Source organism: Chrysoperla carnea, chromosome 4 (assembly GCF_905475395.1).
Source record: "Chrysoperla carnea chromosome 4, inChrCarn1.1, whole genome shotgun sequence".
In the NCBI taxonomy this organism is placed as follows: Eukaryota; Metazoa; Arthropoda; class Insecta; order Neuroptera; family Chrysopidae; genus Chrysoperla; species Chrysoperla carnea.
The window spans coordinates 7,029,085-7,046,430 of record NC_058340.1 but is presented as its reverse complement, the minus strand read 5'-3'; the positions used below and the strand labels follow the sequence as shown (position 1 = coordinate 7,046,430).

General features: G+C 29.8%; 5 protein-coding genes across 6 annotated transcripts; 1 reads left to right on the top strand and 4 right to left on the bottom strand.

Annotated features, from left to right (window-relative positions):
* Nucleotides 1–5: 5 nt before the first annotated feature.
* Nucleotides 6–3,491, bottom strand: LOC123298213 (tubulin alpha chain-like). 2 transcript variants are annotated; one of them, XM_044880159.1, is made up of 6 exons: nt 3,462–3,491; nt 3,195–3,405; nt 2,819–3,120; nt 2,269–2,439; nt 1,397–1,753; nt 6–1,296 (listed from the first exon to the last, which is right to left on the bottom strand). In XM_044880159.1, exons 1-6 carry the CDS (start codon nt 3,465–3,467, stop codon nt 997–999), a joined length of 1,347 nt encoding a protein of 448 aa, XP_044736094.1. In that variant the 5' UTR covers nt 3,468–3,491; the 3' UTR covers nt 6–996. The 2 variants fall into 2 exon arrangements, with proteins under 2 accessions (XP_044736094.1, XP_044736096.1); XM_044880161.1 differs by lacking the exon at nt 2,269–2,439.
* Nucleotides 3,492–3,899: 408 nt separating this feature from the next.
* On the bottom strand, nt 3,900–4,870 carry LOC123297454 (3-oxoacyl-[acyl-carrier-protein] reductase FabG-like). Its single transcript, XM_044879118.1, has one exon. The coding sequence runs from the start codon at nt 4,743–4,745 to the stop codon at nt 3,969–3,971; it is 777 nt and encodes a 258-aa protein (XP_044735053.1). The 5' UTR covers nt 4,746–4,870; the 3' UTR covers nt 3,900–3,968.
* Nucleotides 4,871–6,655: 1,785 nt separating this feature from the next.
* On the bottom strand, nt 6,656–7,653 carry LOC123297476 (3-oxoacyl-[acyl-carrier-protein] reductase FabG-like). The gene has a single exon (XM_044879147.1). The coding sequence runs from the start codon at nt 7,467–7,469 to the stop codon at nt 6,693–6,695; it is 777 nt and encodes a 258-aa protein (XP_044735082.1). The 5' UTR covers nt 7,470–7,653; the 3' UTR covers nt 6,656–6,692.
* Nucleotides 7,654–11,997: 4,344 nt separating this feature from the next.
* Nucleotides 11,998–14,941, bottom strand: LOC123298211 (protein NEDD1-like). The gene is made up of 2 exons (XM_044880157.1): nt 14,376–14,941; nt 11,998–13,312 (listed from the first exon to the last, which is right to left on the bottom strand). The coding sequence occupies exons 1-2, from the start codon at nt 14,850–14,852 to the stop codon at nt 12,161–12,163; spliced, it is 1,629 nt and encodes a 542-aa protein (XP_044736092.1). The 5' UTR covers nt 14,853–14,941; the 3' UTR covers nt 11,998–12,160.
* Nucleotides 14,942–17,098: 2,157 nt separating this feature from the next.
* On the top strand, nt 17,099–17,345 carry LOC123298414 (dolichyl-diphosphooligosaccharide--protein glycosyltransferase subunit 4). Its single transcript, XM_044880408.1, has one exon. The coding sequence runs from the start codon at nt 17,114–17,116 to the stop codon at nt 17,219–17,221; it is 108 nt and encodes a 35-aa protein (XP_044736343.1). The 5' UTR covers nt 17,099–17,113; the 3' UTR covers nt 17,222–17,345.
* The last annotated feature ends 1 nt before the right edge of the window (nt 17,346 follows it).

Genomic DNA, 17,346 nt, shown 5'->3' with positions numbered 1-17,346 from the left:
GACGGTTAAAATAGTGGGAGTATCAAACGAATGATTAAACGCCCACAAAGCTTAAACGCGCAAAATTCAAAATATTCGATAAATATTAATATTATATTTTGATATGAAAGAAAAAACAACTAAAAGAAAAAGTGAGTAGCTAGTCCACTCTCTCCAAATTTCCAAAATATTTCGTTGAATATGAAAATTACTATTGAATATCCCCACATTCCCTTTCAAATAATATAAATCTTGAAAAATATTAGCGGTTCGATCTATACAAAACGTTTGTTGTAGCGGTCGGTTGGTTTAAAAATGTTCTGAAGAAGCCGTTCACGATTTAAAAATGTTCTGAGAGATCCAATCGGAACCGATCCAATTAAAATCACGTCTAATTAATTTGATCTGGTGGATTAACTAATAAATATTTCAAGTTTTAAATTTTTAATAAAGTATTTTGGATTTTAGAGAGGGTGCCATGCCCGTCAGTGTGTGAAATCGTAAGCATTTCTCACGGTTGAATTAAAAAATAATACGAAAATCGCTCATTTGCATTCCAATTAATTTTAGTTTTAGATCTCGAAATCAAATTTGAGCTTGTTCAAAAGAATTGCATCATGATTGCATCATATTAACTTGCCGGCACAGAATTTCGTCATAATTGAATTATCTAAAAATTTTTCATAATTTCAGCTACTTGTATCTCCGCAAAAAATGATGCTTAAGTTCTTTGCTCTAGAAAAAGCGCTATTCATCGTTGTCGTACGTGCTTGTTTGAGCGAGAAAAAAAAATCGACGCTATTGACTTTAAATTACATGTACTAAGAGTGATTGCACCATCGGTTTTAAATAGCATCATTCGTAAACTGAGAAAGTCTTTTGTGGCACTCCGATCTTCAAATTCTGTGCCGGTGAATGTATAAGCAAACATCTTGGATAAAATTGAACGCTTTATACTTTTATTTCGATATTACAATTTTTTTAAATTTAACAACAACAACAACAAAAATTAATTTTTTAATTCTCATCAGCATCTTCTTCGGGTTTTTTTCCGTTAGTTGAGTCTTCCAATTCTTTATAATCTTGTATTAAAGCTTCAATATCATCTCGAGCATTTTTAAATTCTCCTTCTTCCATACCTTCACCAACGTAATGATGAACAAATGCTCTCTTCTTGTACATAGAATCAAATTTATTTAACAATCTTATCCATACAGTTTTAATAGCAGAACTATTAGATAGTAAACATAGCGACCTAGGTACGGGGCCAAGATCACCTCCTACAACTGCCATTGGAGGAACTGGATTAATTGCAATCTATCAAAAAAACAGGCTTGAAAATTAATTATTTTAAAGGATAATTTTGCCTTTATTGCATGTTAGAAAAGAAACAAGAAATAAAAAAAAATTTATTTACTTTAAATCCAGACGGAGACCATTCAATAAAATGTAGATTTCTATTAGTTTTGAGAGCATTGACGCAATTATTAATGTCTCCTGCATTAACATCACCTTGATAAATAAAACAGCATGATAAGTAAGCACCCAGCCTTGCATCAACTTTTAACATTTGACTCGCCGGTTCAAAGCATTCATTTGTAATTTGTCCTATCGTAAAACCTTCAAAGCCAGTCTTTGCACCACCAACAAGAGGTGAATATGATATCATTGGATAATGTATTCGAGGATATGGAACTAAATTGGTTTGTAATTCGTCTATTGATAAAGGAGATGCGTTTGGATAACGTAGTGAGCTGTGTGAGGCTGAAACAACCTGTTATATATTAAAGAGTGTAACTGAAATACTATAATGGGTTAATATTTCGATGGTTGTAAACATATCAAAAGAACCATTTTTATTTAAATTCGTCCAAATCAAAATTGTTATTTTAGTGATTGACGCTATGGGATTGATGAATAGACTAAGAAGTTATATCCAGTTGCGAACGCAAAAAAAAATCGATCGGTCGACCCGTTTCGGAGCAATCTTGCTCACCGACTTTGAAAATGCTGTTTCGAGGAGAACGCGTTTAAAGTTTCAAAGACGTTTACTCTGTTTGTGAAAATTTCTTGGATATCAATTTTCAGAGAATATACTTATTCTTTGAAAATTCTAACTGGATATAACCTCTTAAAGCTAATTTGGGATTTTTATCCTACCTAAGAGGATTAGAATTATGATGTATCTAATTTTTTACTTCTTCCTGGACCAGAAGAGAGTCGCAATTCTGCTTCCGGGTTATGATATTATGATTCCAAGTCATAAATAAAGATAATTAATTTATGTACCTGTGCAATAAGTCGATTTAAATTTGTATATGTAGGTTGTTGAACATTAAATTTGTTTGCGCAAATATCATACACAGCTTCATTATCGATTATAAAAGAGGCATTTATTGTTTCAATAGACTCATGTGCAGCAAATACAGCATTATAAGGCTCTACAATTATAGGCGATAACTGCAAGATAATAATTACGTATATTTAGTATTAATATAATTAGGAGTCCATTAATTAAGCAATTAATGATTTCTTGGAGGACCAAATTTTATTGATGCTTTAAGGGCATCCGTTAATTACGTGAGATTTAGTCAGGTTTGGTTGGAAACTTCGAGCTTAGCGCAACTAAATTCGAAGCAAGCGACTCAGGCGCTTAAACACGGTTATTACGTCGAAGAAGGAGAACAATTTTTCGTTACCACCACTCGATCTTTGAGACAAACCACATAGTCCAGAATTATGGAATTCGGATCAATTATTTTTATAACAAATTTATCAATTAAAATTTATGATTTAATGAAATGATAATGTTCCCATTATAGCCACTTGAAATAATTACATTTGGGGCAGGATAAATTGCAAATTCTACTTTTGCTTTTTTTCCGTAATTTATAAGCAGTCTTTCCAAGAGTAAAGTTGTAAAACCTGAACCAGTTCCACCTCCATAAGATCGAGAAATAAAAATTGCTTGTAAATTATTACAATTTTCTGTTGCTTGGCGAACTCGTTCCATTACTACATCAATTTGCTCTCTTCCAACAGTGAAAAAACCTCGTGCAAAATTACTCGCTGCATCCTCTTTTCCGGTTATCAAACAACTAGGATGAAAAAGTTGCCTGTAGGCCCCTGTTCTAATTTCATCTGTATTTTATTACAAAAATAGATTATTAATTGACTCGTATTGAAGAATTTATTAAATACGCGTAAGTTTAAACCTATTGGCGTTGGTTCCAAATCAACCATAATAACCCGTGGAACAGCTTTTCCGGATGGAGTAATTGAAAACAAAGGATTTGTAAATGATTCTGGGCACAAATTACAAACTTCACCATCAAGGAGTATACCATGTTCTAAACAGTATAATTCCCATAAAGCATTTGCCATCTGTACCCCACATTGTCCAACGTGTATTTGCACGATTTCTGTCTATAAAAATTCAGGAAGTTAATTTTCTATTGAGAACTGAATTAATAGAAACTTACACTCATTTAAAAACTTTAACTGAAAATTTGGATGTGTAAATACCAATAAATTATTGTTTACCAAAATTTTGATAGCCGATTACATAATTTTGTACATGAAAAAAGTTTTTTTCTAAAGAATTATTAGTTAATAACCATAGCAACAATCACTTTTTCCTCGTTTTTCTATCTTTATTTGCGACTCAAAAAGCAATTAAAGCAAGACTCATAACAATTTTAATGGCTGCAGTAAATGTGAATACTTTAGAATCTGGTAAATCGCATATCGTTAATATAATTTTTTTACTTATAGTTTTCGTCTTTCGTCAAGTTCTAACATAATTCATGATTACAGTAGAAATTTAATGCCCTCAAATACATACTTAAATTTTAAAATTTGAATGAAAATTAGGCATTTGTAATATTGTTTACAATAAAAACATAAAAAGATATTAATTATATATATAAAAATAGAATTTTATTCATTAAAATCGATTTTCGTAAGACAATATAATAAAGTAACCAAATTTAACGTGGGCACATAGCGTGACGACCTCCATCGACTGGTAAATTGGCACCGGTAATAAAACTAGCATCATCACTTGCAAGGAAAGCAATTGTTCGTGCAACTTCTTCAGCTTTTCCAGGGCGTCCTAAAACATGAGTTTCTTTGGAACGTTCTAAAAATGCTGCATACTGTTCTTCATTCAATCCTCCCCGTTTCTGTAATTCTGTAATAGTAACTCCAGGATTAACACTATTCACTCGTACTCCTTTGCCACCCAATTCTAAAGCAACACATCTAGTTAACTGATCCAATGCTGATTTACTCATATTATAAGCAAGTACTCCCGGAAATGAACGAATTCCATTCACGCTTGAAACATTCACAATTGATCCTTTGCTTTGGATCAAGTATGGAACAGCTAAGTTAGTTAATTGATACACTGATCTTACATTGACATTAAAGACACGATCATACTGTTCGAGATTTGTGGTTTCTATGGATCCAGTTTCCAAGATACCGGCATTGTTCACAAGTACGTCTAATTTTCCATACTGCTTTATTGTTGATGACAAAATATTTTTTACATCGCTCTCATTAGTTAAATCTCCAGGTATTATATGAGGCTTTGAATTACCCTCTTTAGAATTTTCACATTGCTTAGCAATTTTTTGTAAATTTTCAGCATTTCTTCCAGTTAAAGCTAATTTGGCTCCGTGCTTGGAAAAATGAATTGCTGTTGCTGCACCAATGCCAGAACTTGCACCAGTTATTAAAACTACTTTCCCCACAAAATTCATTCTATTTAAATTTAAATATGTATATGTCAGTTTAAATAATTCGATTTCCAAATTCAAACTTGTTTCATTCTTTACTTTGGATGATGAAAACAACTGAATTATTTATAAAGAACGAAAAAAAATGTTATTATTTTTCATGTAACGCTATCAGCTATTATCAGTAAAAGATAGTCAAGTGGGTAAAAAAATACGTCGGGTCAGATAAACATTTTGTAACATTTTGTGATTTTTGATATCTGCAACCACAATAAACAATATTGTTTACAACCAAGTTAAATTTTTGATTATCAAAATGAATTTTTTACCACCAAAAATCATGTTCGCATAATCACCAAAATTATAGCAGATTCAATATGTCGATATACTCAACACCTCTTTAAACGTAGCAGACTTAAAGCTTTTCATAGCCGAAAATTTTTGAAATATCTACCATAATACATAAACCTACGTTACTCATACTTACCTCCATCAACATAAAACTACGACACGTCACTTCACCAAGCCGCGTCTCAATTAGCGTAAGGCATTTTAAGTACATATTTATAAAAACGTAGTGAAAATTTATTGTATTTCATTTTAAATGTCTTTTTGAAACCTACATTTTCATAGTATATATCTACATAAATACTATCAGTGTGCTTTTTCTACAAAACACAATGTTTACCGGTTCGAGCCAGGTTTTTTTGGTTTAAATTACATTTGGTTTTTTGTTTTAGACACTTATACGTTTCAAACACACAAATACGAAGTTATCTTTCTATTGACGTACGTTGAGAAAAAGTTTGCGAATAGTTGAGCTCAAACACACCTTATTACATTTTCATAAGTTATGTAAGCCAAAATGAACGCCAATAATACGCGCTTGTAATTGTAAGCGATCGTGTGTGCTCAAAGCGTACAATAAGGCCATACAGGTCCATACATTTCAGTAGGCGGTTTTCTTATCGAATTTGTATTGAAATGTCTGAAGGTTACTGAGATGTCGGGCTACACGACTTATTTGGGAGCGTAACGTAAGTTTAAACGTAAATGGAGGTTGTGTGGCGTTAACGTCAGATTTCATTATTCATTCTAATATATGGAATTTCTCTTTGGATCCATAGCTAGTGGTAGACTATCCTCTCTTCTGTTAAAAAGGATGGTTATGGTTATATTACTATGATTAAAACAAACAATTTTGGACCTCTTCATATACCCTTTTAAAGACTTTTCGAGCTAGAGCCGGTTGAAAAAGGTATTTTTTTCAATGTTTATTTTAACATATTAAACATAACCGGGGAAATAACCTATCATTATTTATGGTCGAAAAGAATTTACAAAATCTCTGTTTTGAGTTCTACAATATTAAGAAACTGACGTGAAAGCTACCACACAATCATATTTTCCAAAACTTTCAAATAATAATAATAAGAAGAAATACATTACCTAGCAACGATGAGATTTTTAAGTATGCAAATTATCAATTTAAAAAAAAATTAGATTTATTTTATCTAAAAAGCGAAAAAAAATTGAATATCCTACAAGTTTTACAACTAATAACATTCAAATATCGAATTGTCAATACAGTAGCATTAAATTTTATCTACGGACTAATAAAAAATTAATTTTAAATGTCATTGAAGTCATGATACAGTATTTTATTAACCTAAAAATAGTCAAAAATATGTTTTTAAAGTGATATCAAATATAATTTTGTTTATTTTCAAAGAATATTTTACAAGTAACATTATATAGCTATGCAGTTAAAGAATCTAATTCAATAAAAGCTTCCCCTAACTTGAAGATAGTTTGAAATTTTCGCATAAATTTATATTTATTCAAAGCTCCCCCCTTCCACGGATTTTAATTATCAGCAAATTTGGATACGCATGTTAAAAGAATTAAATCAAGAATTTTTCATAAAATATTCATTTTATTTTCTAACAAAATACAAAATTTAATAAAATTTTAACGTGGACACATAGCATGACGCCCTCCATCGACTGGAAGAGAGGCGCCAGTGATAAAACTCGCTTCATCACTTGCCAGAAAAGCAATCGCTCGTGCAACTTCTTCAGCTTGCCCAGGCCGACCTAAAATATGTGTTTCTTTGGCACGTTCTAAGAATTTTGCATATTGTTCTTCATTCATTCCTCCTCGTTTATGAATTTCTGTAATAGTAACTCCAGGATTAACACTATTCACTCGTACTCCTTTGCCACCCAATTCTAAAGCAACACATCTAGTTAACTGATCCAATGCTGCTTTGCTCATATTATAAGCAAGTACTCCTGGAAATGAACGAATTCCATTCACACTTGAAACATTCACAATTGATCCTTTGGTTTGAATCAAGTATGGAACAGCTAAGTTAGTTAATTGATAAACTGATCTTACATTGACATTAAAGACACGATCATATTGTTCGACATTTGTTGTTTCTATGGTTCCAGTTTCCAAGATACCGGCATTGTTCACAAGTACATCTAATTTTCCAAATTCTTTTATTGTTGTTGACAAAATATTTTTTACGTCGTTCTCATTACTAACATCACCAGGTATAATAAAAGGCTTCAAGTTACCTTCTTTAGCATTATGACATTGTTCAGCAACTTTTTGTAAATTTTCAACATTTCTACCAGTCAAAGCTAATTTGGCTCCATATTTCGAAAAATGAATTGCTGTTGCAGCTCCAATGCCAGAGCTAGCACCGGTTATTAAAACTACTTTATCAGTAAAATTCATTTTAGTTTTGATATGGTAATTTGTATGTTTTTTAATCTATTCCTAATAAAATATCACCTGACGAATAAATTAAAATTAGCTTCTTTATAACCATCAATTTTATATGGTTTAAGACCACCATACACGTCAAATCAAGGTTGATAGTGTTTGTGAATAATTGAAAATCTACTTAGTATCAGAGAATATATCGGTAAATAGTATTTTGCGATTGAAAATTTATTTTTGTGACTGTCATTCAAGGTCTTGACCAAATGCATATATTAGTATAACCATATAAAATAATATTATGGTATAACCTTTCAAAAGTTTTGAAGGATTGAAATCATAGAATAATATAGATTATATAGATTGAAATTATCATATCTACTATGGTAGTATTACAATCAGATTAACTATATATGTCTATGAATATGAAATATATATCAAGGTATGCTAATGTTAGCCCCAAGTTTGTAAATTGTAACGCTTAGAAATATTGATGATACGAACAAAATTTTTGTTTTGGATTTTAACACTAACACTCTACCTAGCGATACAAAAAAGAACTGTAATTTGCAACGTCCATAGATTCATAATATTTAACGGAAATTTTTGTTTTTAATCTTGTAAACCAACCGCACTTATCATATACATATAAAAGACTACAAGAGTACAGCCAAGAACGTATAATAAGGACATAAATCTCCTATGCAGAGCTATATAAGCGCCCGTGGCTGAATTATTTAAGATGCCTATCTGGGCGAGGCTATCTGGGCATCAAGCTGTCTAAGTGATTGAAAACATGTTTTCAATCACTTTCAATTGATTGAAAAAGGTCGCCTGACAGTCATAAAATTGAAAACAAAAGACAGTCTGATGCGCAGTACAAAATACGCAACGACCGAGAGAACTAGATCTCACCCAGATAGGTGCCTTTTTTCCTGCTACCCTCTCCACTCGAATTTTAAGTCCTTAAGACATATTTTATTGAGTGCGGCACCTTAAAATGTACAATAAAGTAGGTATCTTTTGCCTTTTGATTCAATGAAAAAATCAGAATTTTTTAAGAATGGTTTACATTTTTTTGCTTGTTGTGTTGACATTTTAGCGTTAAAATCGAATAGGTGTTCATAAAATCACCTAATTAATCCATTTTCGGTTGTCTGTCTGGCCGTGATCACAATAACTCAAAAACGAAAAGAGATATCAAGCGATATTTTTATAGCATACTCAGGACGTAAAAAGTGAAATTGAGTTAATAAACGAGCAACACAGGTCATTGGGACCGTAGGACCCACCTTGTAAACCGTTAGAGATAGGAACACATATGGTTTAAACGTAAAAATATGTTTTTATAAGGAACATTCCTAACAAAAGATAAACAACTTTTGTTTGCAAAATAATTTTGTAAATATTTTGCGCCCTCGCTTGTCATTCTTTACACGTGAGGGCGCAAATTTTTAAATTATTTAAATTTATTAAAAATATGCAAGCACTGACATTCAACATTTTTTATACATGGTATTTCAACAATTAACTCAGTCAATTGTTTGTTTCCACTTGATTTAAAATAATTTCTTGAATAAAACAAAATAATCACAATATCATAGAATAATATAACCACACAATATTCAATGAAAATTAATTTTCTCTAGTATGAATTCGTTTATGTCTAATTAAACTGGATTTAACACTAAATGTTTTCCCACAAAGGTCACATGAGAATGGTTTTTCTCCAGTATGGATCCGTTTATGTATATCTAAAACTTTTTTCTGAATAAATGCTTTATTACAAATATCACATGCAAATGGTTTTTCTCCAGTATGGATTCGTTTATGTTTAATTAAAATAATTTGCTGGTTAAAACTTTTATTACAAACTTCACATGGAAATAATTTTTCTCCAGTGTGAATTCGTTTATGTACAATTAAATGACTATTTTGATTAAATGTTTTATTACAAATATCACATGTAAATGGTTTTTCTCCACTATGTATTCGTTTATGTCTAACTAAACTTGTTTTAACAGTAAATGTTTTGTTACAAATATCACACAAAAATCGTTTTAATCCGACATGAGGTCCCAAAACATTTTCTTCTATTTTTTCATCGTTTCTTATTAATACTGTGTTTAATTTCTTTTCATGTTTCTTTTTTTTGTAATTTACTGTAGATAAATTGTCCTTATTTGCTGCATGTATTCGTTTAGTACTGTCTTTTACTTCTTGTATTTCATTTCGATTTGATTCATATTCCATTGTAATATTAGTATTGTTATCTAGCTCTAGTATTAAACTATCTATACCTATTATTTCATTTTCTATTTGTCCGTGGTCCATGTAACAACATTCTTCTAATCTTTCATCATTATTTATGAATTCAGTAATTTGTTTTTCGATGTCTTCGATGTGTTCATATTCCATTGTAAAATTAGTAATGTCTTCCAATATCATATTATCTATGTTTAGCATTTCGTTGTCAATTCGCTTATGATTCGCACACTCTGCTAATAGTTCATCATTAATAATGAATTCCGTTTGTAACTGTTTACTCATATCCATATTTTCTTCACTGATAAATAAATGGTTATTTGCATCTCTAAATGAATTATTAGCCATTTTGTTTATTTTTTATTTCTCTTAACTCTAACCTTATAGTGCAATTTTTTGGCTTAACTCACGGCGTCAAGTGAATTTTTGTTAATGGTGCCTAATGTCTAAATGATCTAGGTATCTAAATGATATGCTTGCAAATAATTTTATATGCGTACGTTGTACGCATGTGTATGCAGGACTACCAGATCTTCAAAATTCATATCATTGGAACATGAAACACCTGATGGACCCCCATGAACCCACTTTAATGTATTTTATACCTATGTAGGTACATGCGCATCAGTGTTTTTATACCATGTATATTATATGAAATATATCAAGGTATACTAAGTTAAGTCCCAAGCTTTAATTGTAGGCTGTTACCATCAAGTTTATTTATACACATAATAATTACATGAGCTACTGTTGTTTTTACCAATATTACGTCACCAAAATGGCTGACAGAGTTTTTGCGATAATAAAAGAGGTTTAAAATTTAATGGCAAGAAAGCGTGTTTATTTTGCCGAAATATATATTTTTGTCGCTTTTTATTAGGAAAATCAACATTTTGAAGTACTTTTTCAAACATAGTAGAATACTCTAATAGCCAGTAATTTTGATTAATCACCCCAGTTATCAGTGCTATAACCATAATTTTCTTTTCAATAATTATACGTAATTCGGTCTATTAAGAGTCGCCATATTTGTATAATTTGAAATTTTTTGTCATTATCTTCAAAAGTCTATGAATAGGAAAAATTAGAATTTCGAGCTTATTAAATTTAATGAAAAAATTCATTGTTGACACTGAAAATAAAGTCTTTTCTATGTTTAAATCTGGCCAAAATAAAAAAAATTTCTTCAATTAAAACATTATAAAATATAAATTAGTTTATTAAAAATAGTGGCACTTAAAAAACGTTAATCTCGTTACAAAATGTCATATCAAAATAGAATAATACAGAAAATTACTCCAAAATGAACTTATTATCTCTAACAACAAATATCACAAATTTTAAGATTATAATCTAAAACTATAGTTTTTAAAATGTCTATAAAAATCTTTTTTGTAAACACTTGATAAATTTTAGGGCACAATCATTATAATTAACAAATTTACATAATATTTTTATCGTATTCTTAAAGCCTGTTCAAATAAATACGATAATGGCACTTTATTATTGCAATACTAAATTTTTGAATGCAAATATTTGTTCATGTTATAATTTTTTTTGAATGACTAAAAACAATTTTGAATTTAACAGAATGTCTGTAGGTTTCAATTAAAAAAATTATTATTTTAGAAAAAAATATGCCAACTTTTCAGACGGCTAACCAAAATCTCAACAAATTTAAATTTAATATTTTTAATTTTCCAGAATGTAGACATTCTATTAAACCCTTATCACTTTTTTAAATTATTACATTTATTTAAGATATTTATAGCACGTGATGGATGAATTATTATGCCAGATTGTTTTCGCATACATAACTGAAAACCTTGGGAAGTTTTACGATTGAACAATTGATATATTGCTTTAAAATTAACACTCAACGTGAAAACTCTCTAAATAATGAAGTTTTCGTAAATCAGCTTGCATTTTCTTATCTTTATTCGTGACATATTTTCAATATTAATCTTTTAAGATATAAGATAGCGACCACGATAAATATCTTAAATTAATCAGTAAATAACAGAAAAAGGTCAGGTACATTATTAGTAAAGAAGAAAGTGCACTTTTAGTATAGTTACTTCTTGATTTTACTTCGAAATAATTCTAAGGCAGTATGAAATTTTGAAAAATGATTTTTATTATGATATATTACGCCTCAACTCACTCTATTTTAAACTTCTACAATGCTATTTTTGCGTCGAATTAAAGAGGGTTGAAAATTCAAAAAAATTTTATTTTTATTTATTTTAAATAAATTATTCAAATTGGATCACATTTATCGAAAAAGTTTGCTCATAAAAAACAAATTTATAAAATTTATTTAGGCTAATTATTGCCGCGATTTAGGCTCCCAAACCGCTTTAGAATTAGTTCGAAGTTTGGATGTTTTTTATGAGCACCCCAGTGACTGTGTATTATTTGTTAGTTAATAAAAATACATTTTATAAACAATTACGACTATTTTTAATTTGTGTTCTTAAATTTGCATTTTCTTCACGTAACTTATCAATTTCTTCTAACATTTCTTTATGCATCATTTCAAATTTATAATCTTGTTTAACAAATTGTTTAAACATTGCCATACGTAAATAAATAAATTCCATTCTCATTTTTTCCAATACATCATCAACTTTTAAATTTGTTCCACGTACATTATCTAATACTTCAGCAATATGAACATTAACAGTTGAATTCACTTTATTTAATGCCGATAACATTTCTGAATTATCCAATGTTGTACTTTCTGATGGTTCTTTAACATCTTCTTCTACAGAGCTGGTTGCTAAAGATGAAGTTGTATTTTTTACTGGAATTATTTCATTATTTTCAATTTCAAATGATTTTAAACTATCTGTTGATTTTAATCGATTAAAAACACTAATGTTCGATTCATTTAAATCATTAAAATCTTTATTATCTTCGATTTCATCCTCGTATTTAGGTTCAGATATTCCCATGGCTTCTAAAAATGAACTATTTGAATTTTGACTAACATTTTTAAAAACTTCTTCGGTATCTGTATCGATTGCAGATAAACGACGGTTATTTCCAAACAAGAATGAATCACTCAATGAAGTTGATGTAATTTGACTTGTATCTAATTCAGATGTTGATTTTGTTGGTGAAGAAGTTACATGTGAATTTGAATTATTATCGGAATTAATTGCTTTGTATATTAATTTGGTTACTTCAGAATTATGTGCTTCAATTGTGTTGACAATTTTCTCTTGATAACGTAAATCAATTATATAGATTAAACCAAATTTTGAGCCTAACGCAACAATATTGCCTGAATTTAATATATCTAATGAACAAAGTGCTTGATCCATTTGTTTTGAAGTGACTTTGGTGTTTGAATTTAGATCATAACAATTAAATGTTTTATCATATCCAACACTTGTTACTAATGTGCTATTGACCGGTGAAAATGCTATATCACTACAATGAGATGCATGCATAAATGATAAAAACATTTTTGGTTTTTTTATGTTTATATCCCAAACTGCAACGGTACCATAATCATCACCGCCACCCAAAAATGATTTATGTGTTGGATGGAATTTCAATGCTGATAAACATGGTGATTGATTTACCTATAAATAATAAAGAAAATCAATTAATAAATAAAAACAGGTCGGTTATTCATTTAGATTTACAGGGTGTCGTGTAATGTACACATTCAACTTTTACAGTCATATACAGCGTGTCCTACGGACAAAAGAATACCATCAATTCAGGATTGCTAATAATTCATTTTACATAAATATAAGAAACGTAAAAGATATTTCTTTAATTTTAAGATCCCGTTGTCCGATTTCAAAAATTTCATATGGTACTGCTTCTGTAGGTCCTCCAAAAATAGGTGTCCGGCGGTGAGCACCACATCTCTGGTTTGGATTATCCAAAATGAAAATAATTCAGAAAATATCTTTGGTTGATAGATGAATAGATAATCAAAATGATGATTTTCTAAAAAATGGCGGCTTCCGAAAATAAATTAAAAATTCTTCAAAAATTTCCATCTTTAAAGTGGTCTAAAATATCGAAATAATATTCAGAAATCTTATTCCTTCGATTAATACCCGGGGAAAATATGTAAGAAGATTGTGTCATAATTCGAAACCGAACGGTGGAGCCGTTTCGGAAAAATCTTGCTCACCAACTTTGGAAACGCTGTTTCGAGAAAAACGCGTTTTTTCAAAAGGCGTTTACACTTTCCGTGCCCCCCCCCCCAATAATTTTTGGAAAACACAATAAAAATGGACATAATATATTTACTTTTTTAATTAGAGTCTAGGGACGCGTATGCTCTGCGATTCTGAAGAAAACAAGAAAAAGTGAAGTAAAGTAAGAACAGAAATTAGTTAGAAGTTGACGGTATTTGTTTAAAATTTGTTCATTTTAGTAGTGCTTTGAGTATTAACGAATATAGTGCTTCAAAATAAGTTAATGTTTAATTAAAACTACAAAAACGACTTCTTATTTCATCATATGGTTATAATCGTCAAATTCTGAAAAGTCCGAAATTTTCAGTTTATTATTATTTTTGACAAAGTTTCGTTTAGCGCTCGAGGTCACAAACTTGGATTATTCATTGGACTATAATTAATGCATACAGTTACTGAATTATTCGTACTTATATTTGTTTTTACTTACTTTTAATACATTGGATTTGACATTCTTGACTGTACTATATAGACTAATTTCCCCATTACTACATCCAGCAGCCAAGTATGAATCATTTGAATTAAATACTAAATGCGTTAACGGTGACTTTACAGATTCAAAATATTTTTGAAATTTTTTACTTTTTAAATCATATACAGCTATTGAACCTTTTGAAGATCCCAATGCTACATATCTTTTACATGTATTTTGAAAGCATGCTACCGTTGAACAATCAAAATTTCTTATACTGCTTAACTTTTTAATTCCATTATCATTTACAGTAGCTATTTCAATACATCCTTTTTGTTGTGGAACAGTCGCAATAAATTGCCCATCCTTACTCCAACTGATTGTTTTTATTTTTGAAGCACCTTTAAACGGTTCATAAACATGTACATCATTTGTATTATATGATGGCACGCTATAAATTTTGATATTATCACCACAACTAGCTAATTTTGCCATTTTTTTTTTAACACAAATCGAATGATTGCATTTACCAATAAATTGTTTGTTTCATTTATTATTTTATTTAATACTGATTTGAAACTAATGAACCGCTACACAAATACAAATTAATTCAAAATAATTATCTCAACTGACATCATTCAAGGAGGGATAATTCAAGCATGACTTGCGCATCATGAATGACAGTTTTTAAGAAAAGAAATAACCGAAGCAAATAATCGCTGATTTCGAGATTCGAGTGTACAATTCACTGCTTGTAGTAATCTAATCGAATGGATAGTCTAGTTAACAAGTTTTTACAACAAAACATTTAAAAAAAGATTCTTAAAGAGGAGGAAATTTCCAATAAAACTCCCACTCCTGGAAGTCTATCTCCATTATTATACCATGTATATATGAAATATACATAGTATATTAAGTTTAGTCCCAAGTTTGTAACGCTTAAAAATAATGATGCTAGGAAAATTACCAAATTTTTTCATAGGTGTTCATAAAATCACCTAATTAGTCCATTTCCGGTTGTCCGTCCGTCAGTCCGTCTGTGGACACGATAACTCAAAAACGAAAAAAGATATCGAGCTGAATTACAGCGTACTCAGGACGTAAAAAGTGAGGTCAAGTTCGTAAATGAGCATCATAGGTCAATTGGGTCTTGGGTCCGTAGGACCCATCTTGTAAACCGTTAGAGATAGAACAAAAGTTTAAATGTAAAAAATGTTCCTTATCAAAAATTAAACAACTTTTGTTTGAAAAATTTTTTCGTAAACATTACTGTTTACCCGTGAGGGCGCCAATTAGGCGGAAATTTTATAATATGTACTATACTTGATTATCAGTTATGTATGTGTCACATGTGTAATGTGATAAAGAAATCAACACTGACTATGCATGGTATTTCAACAATTAACTCAGTCAATTGTTTGTTTTCACTTGTTTATAATTTTAATATAACGCTAAAAATAGGTCTTTTGCGTGATTTTTAGATTGATTTGCACTTTAGCGACCCTTCTTGCTCCTAGAACATCAGAAAAAAACCCAATTTAATGCATTTTTTATATAGATTTCGAATCTGAGCTGGTGAAAAATTAACATTTTTGTTTAATTAATGAAAATCACAAATATGCATTGTCAATAAAAGTTATTTTTCGTACCTAATAAAAAAAATGGGTTAAATTAATTAAAATAGGTTATTATTCACCTTATTTAATATTAAATATGCTTAAAATGTACAAAAAAAGAAGTTAAACGCGAAAAATGAATATTTCAAAACTTGCGAGGTTATGATGTCCATTATTAAAGCACCTTGAATTCTCTAATCTACAGGTTGGCCATGCTTCTAATGGGGTTGAGTTAGCACAGGTCTGCATGATTTTAGCCATTAATTTCACCCTGTGACCAAGGAATTTACTTATTAAAGCAAAAAAACTCTGGGAAAATACGGTATTTTCGTTAATTAAAGAAAAAATGTTAATTTTTGACCATTTTTGGTTTTAATACCTCGATTATACAGTTTCCAACGCTTTTATTAATCGTCATTTTTTAATAATCAGACAATTAATATGGCATTATACATACAATTTATAGGTTTAATCTTTGAAAATATATGATCTAAGGGTTTAATGAATCGACAATTGAAGAGTTAAATTATCAGTCTTTTAATATAAGTCTGTTGAACATGAGGGAAACTTATGCCGATCTAGATGATTACACGTCAATACAATTACACTATTAAACGAAATAAATAATACGTGTCAATTAATAAAAAATAATAGTAAATACAGGAACCGAAATAATCTAAATTAAATTCAAGTAAGTGCATTTTTTTTAACTTTCGTGAATATTAGTTTTATTTCTACAAAATTAACAAGAATTCTTTTAAATGGTGAAATTTATTGAATTAACCTCCAAGTAGAAACCGGCTACATTGTGTTGTTCTTTGCGTATCATTAATATTTTAAATTTATCACAATTTCTAGATGATAAATTATTTAATATCAACCATGCATCATTCAGAAATTTTCTGACCTGCAATCGAGAGCAACACGTAAGCCATATCTTTTTCCATTGTTCTATAGACCTCAAATGTCTATTAAAACTTCTTTCAAAATCGAGAAAAACGCGATTGAAGAATTGCATGGGTTTTTGAATGATTAAGACTTTAAGTGGACCTTTCATTACCCACTTAATCCTTGTTAGCGCCTGCTTTACTAATTCAATTTAATTGATAAAATTTTCTAAAAATTATTATTTGTTTTAGGATGATTACAGACGTACAATTAGCAATATTTGCAAATGCCTTGGGCGTTACCTTGTTTATGTTGGTGGTTGTTTACCATTACATTAGTGCGAATATAAATCATAAATAGATAAGAACACTACAGAAATTCCATACATATTTTAAGTTATGATTTTTATTTGAGTAATAATCAAAATTTGTACACAATAATTTGTAAAATAAACATTTAATTATATAGTTATGTGATTTTATAAT